Source organism: Aptenodytes forsteri, unplaced genomic scaffold, assembly GCF_000699145.1.
Source record: "Aptenodytes forsteri isolate BGI_AS27 unplaced genomic scaffold, ASM69914v1 Scaffold81, whole genome shotgun sequence".
Classification (NCBI taxonomy): Eukaryota; Metazoa; Chordata; class Aves; order Sphenisciformes; family Spheniscidae; genus Aptenodytes; species Aptenodytes forsteri.
The window spans coordinates 169,783-189,864 of record NW_008795259.1 but is presented as its reverse complement, the minus strand read 5'-3'; the positions used below and the strand labels follow the sequence as shown (position 1 = coordinate 189,864).

Genomic DNA, 20,082 nt, shown 5'->3' with positions numbered 1-20,082 from the left:
AGAAGGAAAGGAGAAGAGACAGACAGAAGTGAGTAACAGCAGAAACATCATGCTGGTATGGTAACAAATGGAACTAACAACTCATAAGGTATCAGATACTCCTTCAATCACACAGGGAAACTGAATTAACTCTAAGTTTAAAAAAAAAAGTATTATTAAGGACACGTTCTTTACATGGCATGCTAAGTGTAATATCTATATTACTTGACCAAGAGTGGAGTAATTTGTTTTCCTATTTTTTTCTTTCTGATAAAGATGATGTTTTACCACAAGAGAAGCAGAAAGCAAAGAAACATTCTCTAAATTCTGTTTTGTTCTAACCTCATGGGATTTTCATGCAATAAATAAGTAAATAAAGCAAGTGCTGGTTCTTATTTCAAACAGGATAACAGAGACAGTAAATAGAATGACATATTGAAATAATAAAACACTAGCCTCAGTTGTCTTCACAGAAGGACGAGCAGCACAGTCACCATGAAGCATGCCTTGTAGCCTTTGTTTCGTACCAGGAATATATGGTTCATGCCCTGTGACTTACTGTGCTCAGACGTACCTCTGGCCCCCCAGGGAACCCTAGCAAAGCCAGTGTCCTTGTAGGCATGGGGCTCCAAAGTCAACTGGGCTTCCTAAGAAAGGACGAAGAAAGGAAAAGTAGAAGCAAAAGGAAGAAAGAACCATCATTTTTTCTTGGTCCCCAAACCAGACAGCGAGGTGCATGCCAACTTAGACAAATGCCTGTTCCCTCTGCTCCTCTGGACGCCTTGTGCAATTGCAGAGGCCACAGGCTTCAAAGCCTGGGGCCAGGCTGCTGCAGGGGCAGTGACCAGAAACCAGTATGTGCTCCAGGAGTGCTTCAGTGCTAAGGAAGGATGGACTTGGGCCCCTTTCCCAACACTTTCAAGCTGAACAACTTTGAAAAGAGTAAAGGATCAATGCTGCTGACTTTAAATGTTAATTGTATCACTGCAATTCTGCAAGACACTGAAGAGGGACAGTGAAGTTCACCACCACGGAAAGCAAGCACCTTGAGATAGAAAGGATTGATGATAAATTGGTTAATTTAGTTTGAAAATTGAGGTAGGTAAAATAAAACAGTGGGAGCCGGCAAGGATATTTGGATGAGAACTGCTACTCTAAAATCTATTCTTAAATTATGGCCAGGATGGGGGAGTCCTTAATTGTCCAAAATAACCATGATTAATTCAGTAGAATTATGGCAGTCTAATTATATGATTGTGTTTTATTTTTCCACTTGATTGCTGCCTCCTGCAATACTCAGGGCTGACCACCTCAAGGGTTGAGTTCAGATTTCTATAGTGAAAATGTACTTTGTGTCTGTAGGGTCTTTACCTAACTTTCTGCCAAACTTTAAGGGCACCAAGTGAATGTGGCAAGTGAGAGCAGGGAATGACTGGACTAGTGATGCTGAAGGCAGCTTGGCTTGCCTGATTAGATAATCCTGCCTACTTTTGATAGGGAAGTAATTTAAAACTAAATTTTCACAGACATCCACCCTATTCTGATGCTCATTTTCTGGATGCTTTATTTGAAACTCTAGGGGCTGATTTGCAGAAGACCATAGGTGCCAGAGATGTACATTACAGGTGGGTTTTGAACACTCAAAACACAATACAGAGCTATGTGAAAGACTGTCAGATCATTTCATTTAGTGAAGGATTGGGTCTTCATTGTTTTCTACTAGTTACAAATAACTGTCCAACTTTTGCAATTACCTTGAAGATGAAATCCCACGAAAAAGAATTATAAGTAAATGAAAAGATTTCATTTTGATGCAGTCTTTTTAATTTCACTTTAATCTATCTTTTCATTTTAAGTCATTCCCCATATGTGTATTTTATGAGAGAGAAAAGTAATAATATTTAAAGTAACATCCAACAAAGGTAGTGCATTGCTCTTAAAATGCTGAAAAGATTTTGCTAGAAATCCTCTTTCATTTCTTCCCCTGACACAGCTTCTCAAAGCAACGCAGCAATGTCAAAATTGCATTCTGAGACAAAAAATGCTTCCAATTTTTTTCTAATCAACTTAAATCATAAATAACACTAAGGAGTCAAAGAAAATTCAAGTCTTCCGTTACTTATAAGTGCTAGAAATATCCTACCTCATATCCCTATCTGTGAAGGTGAAATAACACCCCTTCCTTACTTCACAATGATTTTGTGGAAAAAGTAACTCTTATTTGTAAAATTCTATTGGGAAGGAAAGTATGAGGAAATTAGTAATTCTGAATTCCAGGCAGGGTCTGCATGTTGTAAATAAGACCAGGGGCCACAATGACCAAAAAGCAGAAAATAAAATACTTAATATTTACAAAAATAAATAGCACACACAGAGAAAAATTAGCTCTGTGGAAAAATAGCATATGATGTCATAATCATAACTTGCATGCACAAAGGGGACAAACTGACATTGCTTAGGTAATTGTCAACCTATGTGTTGGATTTTGCAGCCTAATAACATTCATCTGAATGTAGATACCTCTGTAATACAAGAATAACAAGGCATACTTTTGGGTTGTGAAACTGATGATGAGATTATTTACCACACAGAAAAAGTATATTTCTCTAAGTCCTCCAAGTAAAAATTGCTCTCTTCAGATGCTTTCCCTTCTTCTGGTCTTGCATTGTTCCCAGGATCTGATTTTTCTTGATAACATTGGTCAGGTGGGTTATTCCAGTGGATCTTTAAATGAAAAGAAAAAACAAGTTGGAATAGTAAGGTAATTAGCTGGGCACAGCTAGCAAAGTAAAAGCTGCTAGTTTCACCCTGTTTTGAACTTCTAACTCTGTTTTACTCCTCACTTGAACTTCTAGCTCTGTTTTATTCCTCACTCTAAAACAAACCTGGAAAACAGCAGTGGCAAAGCTGGCTCAAAACACTTAAGAATAGAATAGACTATTTCAGTTGGAAGGGACCTATAACGATCATCTAGCCCAACTGCCTGACCAATTCAGGGCTGACCAAAACATAAAGCATGTTATTAAGGGCATTGTCCAAATGCCTCTTCAACACTGACAGGCTTGGGGCATCGACCACCTCTCTAGGAAGCCTGTTCCAGGGTTTGACCACCCTCTCAGTAAAGAAATGCTTCCTAATGTCCAGTCTAAACCTCCCCGGTGCAGCTTTGAACCATTCCCGTACATCCTGTCACTGGATCCCAGGGAGAAGAGCTCAGCACCTCCCTCTCCACTTCCCCTCCTCAGGAAGCTGTAGAGAGCCACGAGGATGCCTCTCGGCCTTCTTTTCTCCAGACTAAACAAAGCCGGTGTCCTCAGCCGCTCCTCATAGGACATTCCTTCCAGCCTTGTCACCAGCTTTGTTGCCCTCCTCTGCACGTATTCAAGGACCTTAATATCCTTCTTAAATTGTGTAGCCCAGAACTGCACACAGAGTATTGTTCAGTGAATTGATTTATGTTCCTACAAGGCTGTGGTTTGACAAGTCCTCTCAAGGAGGCATAAGCTCGTGCTGACACCAGAAGAAGTCACGCAGCCTTCCCTCTACCTGCTCACTTTTTCCTGTGTTGCACACCACACTGTCAGCACAAAAACTTGGACATCCACGTAGTAAAACATACGGAGGGAACTGATCTGGGAAGGGAATTAATGCTGTTTGGCCTCTTTCTTTTCTTTTCCTTTTATTAACTGGGTTACCTCTCAGCTGGACCCATTCTGATCCAGGCCACCCTGCACTGGTGCCAGCAGAAGGGAGGAGAGGGACGGTACTGCATGTTTCAGTGCCGGTACCAGTTTATGCTGATTTAAACTACTCCTTGAGCTACAAAGTACAGAATCCCAATCTGTGCTCCTACCTGGAATAACATATTTACGTGCATGGGGCCTAATTTGGTACTGGCATCGCCTCTCTCTGGAGTGACCGGCAGGTTCCTTGCATGTTTGGCGTTATCGCCCCTGGACAGAGCGCCAAACGTCACTTCCACCAAGAGACACAATGAGGTCATAACTTACCAAACAGACATCCGCAGGTGACTTTATGACGCTATCTATTAATACCTTCCTAGGCACAATACCAAACTCTGTAAAGGGTTTGTTAATATTTAGTGAACAAGCCCAGAGAGAGCAAAGGGGTGGAAGTTAAAACCAGTTATGTTCGAACTAGAAACAGGACTCCCTTTTTGTTCTTTGTTTTAGACAGGGAGATGGAAAGTATACTGTTTAGAGGTAACCACAAAGGGAAACTTTGGTTCTCCATCCCTTGATGCCCATTTTATGGAGCAAGTGGTTGAAATTTTCTAGCCTATACTAGAAGCTAACCTAAATGATTTAAGGTCCTTTTTGACTTTCATATTTATGAAATCTGTTATGAACAAAACATCAAAGTTTACTCTCTAGATCTCAAAAAATCTCAGAGTTTCCAGGGAACACAGTGTTGGCATTAGATGTAGTCACATCACTATATACTTTGCTAATTATGAAAACTACAAAGATTTTTTTTTCAACTCGCTAAACCATTTTGTTCTAAAAGGCAAATTTGAATTCTGAAGCTTGGATTACATAGACCTCATCCACATTTTGAATTTTAATTTAAGGCTCATGGACATAACAGACAGAGGTTCATATCCATACCTACATAATGCTAAATATGGTTATCAGTAAACATGATACAATCATCCTATTTTCAGTGGTCATTGGAAAAGCTGCCACAAGCAATGGAATATATTGTCAAAGAGTGATTCTATGTAAACATGAACAGTTAAGGCAGAGTAGAAGTGGGTAGTATGCTCAAAGCTGTTTTCATACACTAAGACCAGGCAGCTACAGATAGCATTGCGTTTCACCTAGTCACAACTGCCCAACTTAATTCCCTAGAAAAAGTCAAGGTTTCAGAGTAGGTAGTGTGTGCAAAGTACCTTGTTTGCACTGACATTGTCTCCATGAAACTACCCCTGTGCAAAGTAGATATAAAAGCATTATTTAAGACATAAATCCCAAAGGTGTTAAAGAGTATTATGAGTGAATTTCTCTGAGACTGTGTTTGATCTTGTCTGAAGTACGAAAGCAGAAGCTCAGTCATCTGCATGAGGATGGGATTATGGCCACAGAATATATTTTACTTCTCTCAGAAGTCACTGACTAGGAGCACTGTGTCCTTCATAGCCACCATACAGTATCTTGAATATATGCAACGGTGTGCACACTCATTGCAACAAAAACTAAGTTGTCACTAATGCCCATCACTCAGAAGATACTCAGTGGGAGACTATTTGAAACTCCTTAGCATAAATGAATTTGGGGGCAGGGGGGGACAAAGCAGTAACACCTTTGGTTTTGCTGATATATCCTATGTTCCCCAAAAAGGTGAGGTCAGACCCAAAGGTCTTTCTGTTTGCTTTTGTTACCAAAAAAAAAAATTAAAAAAATCTATTTATGAAAAGGGACAGCTGAGGAGAATAATCCACTACATGAACTTCTGTCTTCTGCCCTAAGTCTGTTCTTTACATTAGTTTGTAATTGTTTCCAATAGATGATTGTTGGGTAAAATGACCTTAGAAGATGGTTTCAGTTCCAGAGATAAAAGTAGGCCCAAATGACATAATTCAGATCAAGCGTCTAAATCTCAAACATGCTAAAACAAGGATCTCTCTGAACATTAGTGTTCATTCATCCCATTAAAAAAGGGGGGCTCTTACAACCTTTGAAAGGAAATTTCACGTGCTCACATTTCTTTTGTGCAGAAGTATTCTCATAAGAGGCTCAGTTCAGAAATTTATTTAAACATGTCAATAACTGTAAGCTTGTGAGTCATTTCACTGAGTCCAAAGGGACTAGACAGTGCTGAATTACCCATAGGCTTACGCACCTTACTGAAACCAGGTCACTTTCATGTGGCTTTGAGAGCCACCCACAACTGAGGTTCCTACAAGAGCGTGGCATTTTGTTCAAAGGCAATGTGCTATTATGGGATTGTAGGAAATGAATTTCACTCTGCCACTCCCGTGGGTTGGGTTGCTTTGCCCATTACACCCACTCCATCAGTCCTTAAATCGGTCTTCCTACAGATATAAGGCTACACACACACCCCCGCATGCACACATCAGTCTGCAGTTACGTTTATAGATAACACTGGTTTCTCCAAGTTATCCTTACCTCCCTAAAGAAATAAATCACTTGAAAACTTAGTCATTTAAAATGGAGGGAATTTCCAGTTGGCCAATATGGTTTTGCTCATAGATATTTTTATGTAGATTATCACACTACTAAAGTCAAAGTTGCGATAATAATTCCCAGCTATTGAGTATTTGTGCCACAGTACATGTATAGGTATAAACACATAGTACACAAGTTTGTTAGTACTCTGAGTACTGTGATGACTTTTTTCCAAGGGCAATTAAAAGCGTTAAAAATGTTTCAGAGTACATCTAGAACAGGGTGAGACATTGCCAGAACAATTAATTTGAATATTCATGTTTGCAGTTATAGTTCACTGCAGCCATGCTGATCTAAGAAGGGAAGTGGAGCAACACTTACAGAGAAAAATTGCATCCTTCATTGGAAAATACCTAATTTGGAACAGATAATGCAGGTAGAAGCAATTCTCAGGAATAGAGTCTTCTTTGTGTCTTGGTTCTCAGGATTCACATTAAATTGGAAAGTTCCAGTAGAATCTCACCCAGAAAGTGGTGTCATGATGCAGATGTGATTTCATGGTAACTTGTACTGATGACACAGTATTTGTTCACAAATTAATTATGTCCATGACCAAGATACTACAAATAAGGATACTAAAATTATCTGATGGTAGGGATCTTCTGCACAAGGACATGAGAGCTTGAAGGCTATAGATGCATAGGAAACCTATCTTGTGTTTAAACATTACTGAAATAATATCATCCTGCAGCGCAGCCTTGATCAAGCTGCTGTTGTCTGATTACTGGATGGTCTTTCCTACTACTCCTTCGAAATTCCTTTGCTGAAGAGATTAGCTCCCTATAGATCTATGCAGGAGACAGCAATACTCCTAGCCCTGTGAAGCCTTATGGTAGCTATAACAAAATTCACAGTGATAGATTAAAGAAGCACAACAACAAGCCAGCCCACAAATCATTCCTAAATGGCACAGGTAGAAGCTCCAATGGCTTCACCGTGCGCTTTAAGGGAGATGGTGATGTACAGACCAAGGCCAGTACCTTGTGATGTCCTCCTTGGCCTTCCTTCGGCTGAAATGAGCTGCAGCGCTCATCTGCACGCAATCTGCAATCTTGGTAAAAATCATCCTCTGTAAGGGGGAGGGGGGGGAAAAGGGAGGGGGGGGGGAAAAAAAAAAGGCATTTTTATATCGGTGCATAAGACAAAGCTCTGGAAAGGAAGGAGTTGGGTTTTGTTCCCTCTTCCACCAAGATCCTGCGTAACTCCAGGCAGGTCATTTTTTCCCCTCCGTCCTAGTTATAAATAGGTGGTTAGTTCTCTCCTACCTTCCAGAAGTGTTAGGATGATAAATGCAGAGAAGATTTCAGATAACGTGGTGCTGGAAATAACAATTGTATAGGCATGAAGCAGGGGAAAAAAGTAGAAATAAAGAAATAACAGACACAAGAAGAATGACAGTGAAGGGTATTTTAAACACCCCAGAATGTGTTCTTCAGAAAAGAGAAGGAAGTTCGTTTTCTTGTATGGACATGGTTGTGGATCGAGAATGAGGCACAGGCAACCAAAGTACTCATGTTTTCTAAGCAATGTTTGCTCAAGTAGCGTGTCCCTCAAACTCCTGAAAAGCAGTGACCTGTGGAGTGAAGACAAATGTACTCCCACATCACAGGAAGCAGTGGTGCAATGGAAATAAAGGTATGTATTACACTTCTCAATGTACAGCACATGGAGGACAAGTCAAAAATATACTTAATGATTATTTCACTTTTTCTTTTTAGTTACTTCCACTTCTCCTCAGTAGAAGACAGTCAAGTGTACTTAAAATCACAGCACAGGCAGCATCTGCTCTTGGGTGTTATAGTTGTAGATATATAATATACAAATACATAATGTCGCAGCTTTGAGCCTCTCTGTGTGTGTATATACCTATGGATATCTTTCTATTTCTTACTTTCTATATATATACACACATGTATAGGTGTATATGTGCTGAGCATTCATAGTGGGTGAGGTATTTACAGGTATTTACGTCCTCTTGGGTGAAAGAAGAGGTCTACTGAAATCAGTGAAACTGCATAAAATACAGCTGCTGGGTATGTCACGTGTGTGCACATATGCAGTATAAACAGTTCGAATTGTCTTCACATATTCCATGTATACATGTATGTACCCATAAACATGTATTAAAATAGAAACATACCTTTGTAAAGATGGTTACTGTGGTTTTCTTTGTTGTTCAATTTTTTTTTTAATTTGGGCTCATTGAAATGGGTTTCCAAATAGCTTTGCTGAAATAATGAAGGCTTTGACAATGTTTTTGGAGACAAATGAATAAAGCAGTAATTACCTTGGCCAAAAAAACAGCACAATAAAAAGAATAAAGAAAACAATAATAGTCTACATTTAAGAAATGGGAGGGAGAAGGAACTCAAGTTTGTTATTTAATCATGACATGCTCTTTTTATATTTTATTTGTAAGGCTCTGAATGCTCTTTTCTTTCTATACCAGTGAGCTCATTACTTTAATTCCTCATAGATTTCTCTGAACAATTTTTGGTAAATAAAAACACAATGTAATTCTTCAATGGCTGTAACAGTAAGAAGCTGCTCAAATTAAAGATCAATAAAAAGTACAGAAAAAATCTGTATGAAAATAAATAAATTAAGGAGAAGATGGCAAATGCTTGCAATTAGACAGGATGAAAAATCTAAAAAGAAATTAAATTTAGTTGTAATACATTTCCCATTCTTTTCTTCACGAAAATTACTACTGAAGTGGGTTTTTTTCTGTAATTTAAATGTTAAGCTGCCAGATGTGTGTCTCATGCTTGAAGAGTTGAAGCTTTGCATTATTTAGCATATTAAGATTCACAGAATTTAAAAAAGGGCTCCTTTATTGCCTGGAGGTTCTAATTAAGTAAACCTTAGCCTGGTACATTTAAAACTTGCAATACAAGAGATTTTGCTTCTTTTTTTTTTCTCTGCAGCCAAGTCTCATCAATATAATAAATATGGAAAATACTTAAGATGATATAATTTTTCTTTGGCTTGAGGAAATAAACCTATCTATTATTTTAAGAAGTTTTTAATAGAGGCCAGCAATCAGAAAGACATTTAAAGACTCCAGTCTACTTTTTAATCATAGGATTGCTCTTAGTTAGTGGGGGAAAACGTGTCTTATAAAACTGAGCTATGTAGAAATTGTTTCTTCCACATGCACAAAACAAAGCAGTTCTGAGAAAGAAACAAGAATCACACAGTTCTTTATTATTAAATTGCATTTTACTTTTTTATAACTTGTTATAATTGACCACAGAAAACTAATAAAGTATTAATTAGCTGTGCTATCAGCAATTTGTTCATTGAAGGAGTTCGGATGGCTGCATCAGAAACTGTAGTAATATAGAAATTCCTTTGACACACACTACCAATAAATCATACCTTAAATACAGTTATTTCTACCATTTTAGAAAATGTCAAAGGTCAACTTTGTTCCTTTGACATACACTACCAATAAATCATACCTTAAATACAGTTATTTCTACCATTTTAGAAAATGTCAAAGGTGTCAACTTTGTCCAGATATAGCACTTAGCAGTGACTATTTTAGTAAATTGACTCAAAATACATTTTGTTCCCTGGCAGGGGAACATAATACCATTCATGATAAAAATGACCAATTTGAGGAGGAGAAAATAGCACCAAGTAAGAATGATCAAAGACAGGTATCATAGCGACGATAAAGGTACAACGGCAGGTGTAAACTCTCTGTTAATAGGTTTATTTGGAAGTCAACAAACATATACATAAGAGCAGGAAAATGTGATTACACCAGGGCCTGGAAAAGACAATAAAATTCTTAATCCAATGCTATAAATCTGTGATCAGGTATAAGAAGTCCAGCAGAGTAGTTTTAATGCTGTACATTTGTATAAGAAAAACAGGAAAAAGTGCTGAGACCAGTCTTATTTCTTGGTGATATTAAGGCCCAATGAAACAGTTTAGATGCTACACAGCTCACACCTGATATGGGATACAAAGAAAGTGTCACCTGTACCAAGTCCCTAAGTTCAGCTGGGACCTACATTCTTAAAACAAGATGGAAAGAGGTTGGAAACTAAAATGCTAGTGCTACTCCGTTACCTTTCTCAGCGTCAGCCTTCTTGGGGCAATAGCTGAGAGTAGTAGCATGACCTTTAATAATGGAGGGTGTCTTACTGCTTCTTATCCCTTGTAGAGTATAATGTAACCTTTTTTTATCCTCTACATTCAGTCTGGAAGTTATCCTCTTTGGTTATGTCTTCTGTAACAAGTGCTGTGGTGCAACAGGAGTGGATCTGTAGAACGAAACCAGAGATTCAGAGGACACCACTGAACACTGGGGATCCCACTGTGTGTTAGAGTTTATGTCAGACTAGCTCTAGTCTGGTCCTGGGAACTGATGGCCTATTAATACCTGATACACACCCCTAAAGCGCATCCTGTTGCTTAGCTTCACCCTAAAGGAGTCCAGTGCTTGTCCTCTGAGATCACTCTGCAATGCAAACCAGAGAGCAGCAACTGGGGCAGGGTATTCCCTTCAAAAGTGCCTTAAAAACCTAAACATTAATGTAGACGCACCCTTTGTGAACTGGGATTAGAGAGGGGTGGGAAACAGATTCTCTGTGATCTGAAACTTTCAGAGGCTGCATATAGAGCTGATACTGTGAAATTTTGATATATTCGGGGGTGGGGGGAAGAGACATTTTTAAAGTTTTTTTTTAAAATATGGACAAAAAGAAACAGCACAGCTAGGAAATTACATTGGTTTGGTGGGAAATACTTCTGACTCTTATGGAGGCGAACTAGAGAAGGATGAAGTGCATTCCCTTCTGATGGCTGCAACCTCTCTTTCAGTCAGGAGGAAAGGATTTTAGAGTGGTGCCATCCAGAAGTGGGGCAGCAGGCAACAAAGAAATCACCAGCTTGGTTAAATTACAGCAGGGAAACAGAAAATAATATGAAAATCCTATCTGGACTCCCTCCCTAGTAATACCCCAGCCTGTGGGAAATCAAACAGCGTGGTAAGAGTCGGAAAAGAGAAGAGTTTGGATTACGCGGATTGCACAACTGTAAGCGGGAGCTGAATTTGATCCTATTGGCAAGAATCAACCCAATCCTTTATACAGTCCTGCTCAGAGGAGGAAAAGGCCAGCAGAAAAAGAGAAAGTTCAGCTGTCTGAGGCTCTGCCTCTGAGGCTCTACCCGTAGAAAAAATGAAGAGCAAGCAATCTTCATTTTAAAACATCACTTTGTTCCCTTTAAAGTGGCACCCATGAGGAACTACCAATGAGAAAACATTTGAGTTTTTTTGTTTAGGTAATTATTTTTGCACCTGCATACGACTGTTATGCAGAAGCAAACCGCACGTCAGACGGAGAAGAACGTCATTGCATTATAATGAGAAATACTGCAAGGAAGGCTCACCGGTTTTCATGAAATTGTTTCAGAAGTGGCTGTGAGCTTAAATATAATCCTCTCAACAAAACCATTTCTCACCTACACAAGCATATTTTAACAAATTAAAAACTTTCTCTCCCAAGGTAATGATAAAATTAGAATGAAATTGTCACTGTGTTTGGTATTTTGATATGCAGGGGACATTTTAATATGTTCTGAATACATTTCTGAGTGTTATCTGCTAGTGTACTAACTTCTCAGTTAGCCCGATGCCATCTTTGCTTAGGTGATATTCTGAAGCTTTGTTCAGACAGAAATGTTTTTTGATGTCACGAAAGGACACAATTCACTTCCCAACATTTTTCCACAGAAGCGGAGAGAGTTCTGAATTGAAGATCTTAATGATCAATATTTAATATTCAATTTTCAATATTCAGTATATTTTAAAAGACAGACATTGAGTGAAAGAATCCTTCTGAGCTGGTAGGTTTGAAAATCAGGGGCTAAAAATGTGTCCTCGGTGTGCCATAGAAAGGTAATAGAGCAGAGGGTTGAAGGAACAACAGAAGTGGTGTCAAACCCCAAAAATGGGCAGAATGCAAGCTGCTTGTAACAGTCTGACTAACAATATTTATGAGAAATATTTTACGTGTTTCCAGGGGTTTTACTGTGTTACGTGAATAACTGGGGGCTTTGAAAAGAGAAATCAGGCTTCATGTGAGAGGAAGGCTGGGGAGCAGCTGCCTGCTGGGATGAGCGTTGGTGGGGAGAAAAATGCAGGCGCTGTTGAAGCTCCAAATTAAACATCAGTTACAGTATAAAACCTAGTTTATACGTGGTTCTGCAGAAATTATCTGGGGATTTCAAAATGAAACTTTTTTCCCTCCCTAGTTCTGAGTGCAGATATTGAGTTTAATGGTTACATTACTGACAGTGTTCCATCACAGAAAATCTGTGCTTTAGTGACGTCTTTTGAAACCAAAGTTTTGCATTAAATTAATATGTAATAGATTTAGCAAGTACCAGAAATTGAACTCATCATTAAAAACTTCTGTTGTCTTGTGAATAAAGATAAGCAAAAATGATTTTTCAAATCCATGGATGCTTTTAGAGATCTGCTTGTAGTTCAGGTAGACTCCCTGTTATACAAGATCGGTTTTTAAAATCCTCAGTAGATTATAATATTACCTCTTAGGGTATACTGAGTCAGATCCTCTGATGATGCAAAACAATGCCCTTTGAATCTAACCTTGTTTTGATAAAAGTTGTAGTAATTCAGTACCTTTCAAAATCAGGCCACTTCTGTAACTGCATTGTCTCAGGGTATTTGTAAGAGACCCTCTTGAATTGAAAACGTGGACTCTAAAATGCTTTTTGTGGCACTGGATGTCTGCCAAACTCCACGTAACCAATTTGAATAAAATCCAACATGCTAGTTTTAGACCTAGACAAGCGTTAGTGATGCGGGTAGGGGGAAAAGGCGAAAAGAAATAGCTGTCTACCTGCACAACTAATAATTGGGTTTGAGATATACATTCTAAAGGTGGAAACATCCAAATGTTGGCAAGGAAAAGAAATCAGCAAAAAATTTAAAAAGCAGCCAAAAGCAAATGTCAAATACCATTAAAAGTTAGTTAAAAATTGTTCATGCAGGTTACTCATGTTTTAAATACCGTGAGTATTCTAAGCTGCTTTGCACAACTAATGTTGGGCAAATGAATTAAATGAACTTCAAAGTAGATTCCACTAACGTAAAAGTTGGAAAAAAATTTCCAAGCTAGGGCTGTGATTACGTTCTCGGAAGGACCAACATCTAGAAAAGACATGTTAATGAAGTGTTGGTCTTATTAGGAGGTGTATTGAAAACCCTTGAAAGATTGGAAAATTTTATTACTTTTTTCTGTAACATGCTTAACCTTTTGTCACCAACACCGTTTAACAAAAATTGACACCAGCTCTGTATTCTGCTTCTTATGCATCTATGATGGTCAACATCAAAACGCAGTGTCTATGAACCCTGACTAAGCAATGCCATACTATCTCCTACCTCTGTGCCTGCTTAACATGAGATATTCAACAAATGTACCTATAACAGCAGATACATAGTCCTAGCCTTCTTGGGCAGTCAACAGAGAAGGACAGCTCCAAAGAAATGGGTTTTGAACTATATTTCATGGGTTGCTGTAAAAGGAAAGCTGGCATGTCAGTTGGCTTCAAATCAGAATCCAAAATTCTATTGCATAATTTAAGGGAGCCCACAGACTTGAAGATGATTACAAACTACACTTTACACAGATAAGAGGTAACTATCAGACCTCAGCTAGCTCTCTCTTACCTAATATTTTCCAGTTCAATGTCTAAACATGACCTATTATAGCCTCCTGGTACAGAAGGAGAGTCACTCTTTCCCTTCAAAAGGAGGGATTAATTTATTTTCACTTGCACTTTCAGCTCTCTCTACACACCGGCTGAGGGAGTGAGAAGCACCCTTTCCCTAAAATGAAAGCCGACCCTCGCCTTGTTTCTGGTGGGTGGGAGAGTCGCGAGCAATGGGTACAACTGTAGATCTCAGGTCAGCTCCTGATGCCCTCTCCGCTACCTCAGCTGCTCAATCTGCCTATTTATCCTAAACATCTGTACCAGGACCAGGAGGGCTGGCTGGTGCCCGGGGCACATGCACCAGTGCGAGCATAAAGGGGAGCACGGGCAGCAGCGGTTTCTGTGCCTGCACAGCCATTTTCCTATCATGGGACAGAGAGCACAATTCACTACCCAGGTTATTAAGTGGGGGTGGCTGTCTAGAACCTTGGTACCATCAGATCCCTGTCCTGTGGTAAATCTGCCTCTGGCCGTCATGGTGGTATCTGAGTTTAGAACAGGACCCAGGGGTTGTGTTACTCAGTTCTCAGACATGTATGTTTTACTTAGGATTTTAAAAAAAAAAAAGCAGTGCAACTGGCAAAGCTTTGCCTTCGAAAGAAACCCCACATCCCAGAAGCAAATGCTACCTGATGTTAACAGACAGGCACTCTTACATAATTTAGCTCAGCACAATTAACAAAGGATATTGCTATTACCATGCTGCAGGAAGAAAAAAATATTTCCCAAGCACTTAACAGCAACATGTTGTGATCCATGAATATAAATGACCAAATAAAATGAAAGGATGTAAAAATGTCACGGAAACACCACATAATCTAATGTTGTCAGTGCACTCCACACACACCTTGTAATTACTAACACATTTGGCCTACTAATACTTTTTAGACAGAGGAGCCCACCACTTCTGTACCTTTTCGCCTAAGCTGCTTTTGATCCCACACAATTGATTTAAACTCTTCCATCGCTTCCTTTGCCTAGTGAAATAATGATGAGATGGTATCACAGAGTGAGGGGGAAGGGAGATGAGGGTATTTACACACATGCCAAGCAGATCTATTTGCAAACTTTCAGTAAATTAAATAATGCAATAAAAGTCCTAACCTGCTGGAAACATTTTAAGCCCTTCTCTTTTCCTCCCAGCTTCTTCTGACACACACGCTTCTCCTCCTTTCGCAGCATTGAACTGCTTTTCCACTTCCTTTACAACAGTGGGAATACTTCCCTTATGGGTGTCAGGATCTTTCAGGGAGGTCAGAGGTTGCCTTGCAGAGGAAATGACAAGCTGTGAAATGTAAAAGAACAATTCCTTCCACATGTTTCCTTGCTCCAGGAGCAGTAAGGGGTTGTTGGCTAGCATCACGACGGGATGGGCCAGGCCTTTGCCTAGCAGTCCTGTCAAAACTAATTTACAATTAAAGACCTGCGCAACTGTTTAAAGCTTTACAACTCCAGCGAGTTTCAAGGACTGCCGAAGCCAAGTGGTACAAACCAATCTTATTTTTAACAGCCAGGCAGGCAGACAGAAGGAAGACAGACTGAAAAATGCTCTGAATTGTACAGTAACCAGATAAATTGTATACCTGAAAATGATCCTTCTATACAATATTTATTTCCGTTATAAGCTTATTGTTTGGGAACTGAAAAAATTTCAGCCGCTCTAATTTTTCTTCTGGTTGATGCATGTGGCACATGAGCCACACATGCTGCTGTTAGACAGCAAACCTTGTAGGGGGAGGGAAAAATAAAGTTTAGGAAAAAAATTAGCTATTTGTTCATTGTAAGAAAAAACATGTCCTTAAAACCATACTCAAACAGCTGAGTTGCTTTTTTCTTTACACTCCCAAAGTATAGTAGAGCAGGGGGGAATGAGGGACAAGCAGACTTTCTGGAGAGAAAATGTTACAGACACATAGAAAATCTGCATGTAGGTGTTTAGTCCAAAGACAGCTGAGGTAGTGGGAGTCTTTCTCCATGACAAATCTACCTGGCAAAGCAGTAGCAACAAACACCTCTGCTAGCCCAAATACTGGGAGCAGTGTAGTCATGCTAACACAACACTGTACCCAGGCTAACAGATCCCGCGTCACAGCTCTGCTATAGCAAGATCATCCTGCTGCTGGGACCAAACTAGCCTGGCTACCTTCAAACACTTTCCCTGAAAATCTTGGCTGATAACACCTCTCCTTCAACACAGCCAGGCTAAGCAAAACTCCCATCTTGATTTCACACTGTAGTGCTTGGGATAACTTCTGCTTAAATAGCTGTACGATTGGTCATGACTATTTAGGTACAGGTAGTGATTTTTGCTGTAATTTAACCAAAAACTGCACACAACTTGGCACTAAAAAACCCTATTGTTTCAGTATCCTTATCCTCCTCAGCCACTCTTCCACCTTCTCCCTTGTAAGCACCCTTTTTAGGTCTTGAGTGCACATCATTATATGGTAGAACAGTGCTGACCATAACTTCAGGACTTCAAACTGGCCGATATTAAAGAGGTGTGAGTAAGTCACTAGAATGAAAAAGGTTTTCCTTTGGTTCTACAAACAACAAAGGATAAAATCATCCCTGGTTTTCTACTTGCCTAATTATTTGATCACCATTTCTGATGGGCACAAATAGGTGTTTGCATGCCAAGTCAGAGGAACAGCACAGAGAGAAGAGCAAGCATTTGGAAGAATGTTCCCAACAAGTGCAGAGTAACACTTCCCAAATGAGCCTGAGTCTGACCTAAAAGTGTTTGAACTGGAGAAAAAATATACGAGTGCTGTCCAGCTACTTTTCTGAGGATGAAAGAGCTGCCACTTTCAAAAAAGAGTGAGTTACACTGACATTTTGCACATGTGAATCCCCTCTTCTATGGACACCAAAGTCAAAGGGGATCTTGCTGTGGATTTCACAGTGAGAAGGAGTGCTCTCTTGAAGAATTCATGTTTTATATGGAGATTCACATTTCTGAAGTTTTCATGCATTTAGAAGACTGAGTTACTTAGATCCAAGCCTATCAAGGCAATGTTTCTGGTGGTTACATCAAATTTTCCTACCTATGCTACTTCTATCAGAGTTGTTACCACCTTCCACACAACAATGGCTAATGAATTCCATGGAGAAATTGTCATTTATTTTTTGACAGGGAATGTTGATCCCTTAATGGAACAACAGACCAACAACAGAGGCTTTTCTTAAAAAAAGCAAAGAATGGTGGTCATGAAAGTAGAAGCTATCTTCTTCCATGAACCTCTCATGGAATACCACTTCAAAAGAATGGAGAGAAGATATGGTTTGGACTAAGAGACAGACTAGATCTGATAACGTGCATCTGTGACCTACAAAGGAGGTAGAATGGAAGGTATTAGGTTGCATTCCCCTGCATTATACTCTGGAAGAGAGATCCTGTGCAGCAGGGAAGAGCCATACCTAGCCCAACACAGAGCTGTGGTTTAAAAGAATAATGTAGCCTGGAGTTAATGGAAATAATATGAAGGTTCTGTCTTAAACGTCTAAAACCAAGACAAATTTGAAGTGAAGGTTAAAACACCATCTCCTAACCTGCTCTATTTTGCTTATATGTTGCAGCACCACATATGGTATCTATACGTAAGATCACTCACTATTTAGACTACTGCAGTAGAGTGAGTTACAGAGCACCAGTCTTCATTTAGACTTTTCTTGCTTTCTCCGGTTTGTGTCTCAACCTTAACGTCACTTTAACAGAGCTTTTCTTCCCCCTGCTTTTGGTGGTTTAACAGATATAATATAGTATTTATAGAGCATATCAATGTGCGACAGCTTGCCACAGATCATAAACACATTTTTCTGTTGGAAATGTTGAAGTCGTGATTTTCACCACGTGATCTCCAGTTCCCTAAGGTTTGCTCCTTTAATTGTAAATAGCCAGAAAGTCATCAAGCTAGCGTTTAATAAACTTTTAATTTGAAATGGATTACCACATGTTGTGTTTGTTTACTCATTATTAAATCTCTTAGCAACATATCACCAGCAGAAACAGCATACTGTAGCACTGCATAGATACATTAAAAAACAAACCCATGGGGGATATTAGCAGCTAATAATATCTTTAAAGAAGGCTCCAAGAAAAATAAATAAATATAAACAATATCAAAAATTACTTCTAGAAATTTTGTTAGTGCAAATCTGTTTGGCATGGAAATTGCAGATCTTCCATGATCAGCCTGTCAGCATATTTCAGAGGTCTGCACACAGAATAGGACATACACTAACGCTCTTTCTCAGTTCTTATAAATAGATCTTTTCTGGACTTCCCAAACTGAGTATCATGAGTTTTTCCATGTGTTTCCAGAACTGTGACCTATTTAATTGCAGCCTCTATGTGTGTGTGTGTCCATGTGCACGTGAAGACTGATGGTAGGACCAAACAATGGTAAGGACAAGTTTGATTTATTAAGAACTTGCCCATAACCCTTCACTGCTGAGAAAAATTGGCTGTAACTCCACCTTTTGGATCTGCTATTCAAGGTTTTGTGCTGCATCTAGAAGCACCTTAGCAGATATGTAGAAGATATATGGCACCAAAAAGGACGTTACTCCTCAGTACAACGTATGTTTACACCTCCGTGCTTCTGGTATCAGGGTGGTTATATAAAAGATCACAGTGCAGTTGCTGCTTAGCCTAAAAGTGTCACAGGGCAAACCACATTTTCTTTATCTCCTAAACCATCACTCACTGTCTGAAAAATACTTCTACTGGCCTCTTTTCATGTTATACTTCCAACCTGAGCTGACCATTCATCACGCTAAATGATTACTGCTTATCTGCTCTCTTTCTTCCAATATCATCCTCTTTCTCCTCCCATGTCTACTACTGTGCATCACTGCTGCTGTTCTCAAACGCCCGAGGAACCTCTGTCCTGAAGAACTAAATCTCTGTTTCAGATCTGCACATAATATTCACACAGACACTACAACCTGTGGGTTGCTGCATCCTTCAGTGCATTAAACAAGAGGGAATATAGCAATGTCTGTATATCAAAAAAGAATTATTTTTGTCCATGGCAGTCAGATCCCACATGCTGAAAAAGAAAAACCAATGGCAGTATCCTGCCATTCTTCTCATTCCTGGATTTCTAAGAGAAGAGGAGCAATTTCTGAGTCTACTGCAATACGGTCAATTATGTCTTCAATGTAGCTATATCAGGAGAGTCACAGAGGTCAGGGAGGATGCTCAGTCTAAAAGTAACATTCAGCGATTTTTTAAGAAAGCTTCTGGGGAGGTCTGCTGCACAAAAGCAAATGATAATTTGTCTTTCCTATGGGTTACTACTTGATTGAATCTTAATGGAATTTCATAGGAGTAGCGCAAGGCATGCCTCTGATGCCAGAACTATCTCCCTGCCAAATTTGAAGTCCCTGTTCTAGCCCAGGGAGGTGCTAGAGTTCTTCCAGAAATAATTAGGCAAAAAAATATCTTTTCTTTTCTATTTCTTCCTGTAAGCTTGGTGTCATAAGCAGTCAAACTGTTATTGCTGTGACTTCCAAGCATTATTCAGCCTCAAGCAGAGGCCAGCGTAGAAAGTTTCATCCTGAGCAATGAGGCTGGTTTAAATTGCTCACAACTGAAAACAAAGTTAAGCACTGTTAATAAAAAGAATCACAGTATTCCTGCTATAACACGTTGGACCAATATCTGAATGAGGAAAATCTAGCTCAGCAAGAACAATAATGACTAGCCAACATTGAAATGAAACTATGGGTTGCTCCAACAAAAGCCTGAATATAAACATGAAAGTTTGAATCCATCACCTTGTGGTCCAGACTGTTCAACCTTCTCTGAGACACCATTCTTTTCAGCAACGCTTGAATACATGAGAAGTTCAGGTGGGAGATGAAGGTGCATATCACACTTATTTTGCTTATCTGAATCCTGTGGTAGTTTAATTATCTATTAAGAAAAAAAAAAAAAACCATAATACATAATACCTAAGCAGTTCAGTATATAATGAGCCGAGGCCAACGGTATGAGATTCAACAAGGCCAAGTGCTGGGTCCTGCATTTCGGCCACAACAACCCCATGCAGCGCTACAGGCTTGGGGAAGAGTGGCTGGAAAGCTGCCTGGCGGAAAAGGACCTGGGGGTGCTGGTTGACAGCCGGCT

At 39.4% G+C, this 20,082-nt stretch overlaps 1 protein-coding gene across 1 annotated transcript in view; it reads right to left on the bottom strand.

Annotated features, from left to right (window-relative positions):
* LOC103898852 overlaps positions 1–20,082 on the bottom strand; it is a 119,750-nt gene that overhangs the window by 75,425 nt on the left and 24,243 nt on the right. The window contains exon 6 of the mRNA XM_009279218.1: positions 2,564–2,703. Coding sequence (XP_009277493.1) covers positions 2,564–2,703 — 140 coding nt within the window. The remainder of the gene's footprint in view (positions 1–2,563; positions 2,704–20,082) is intronic.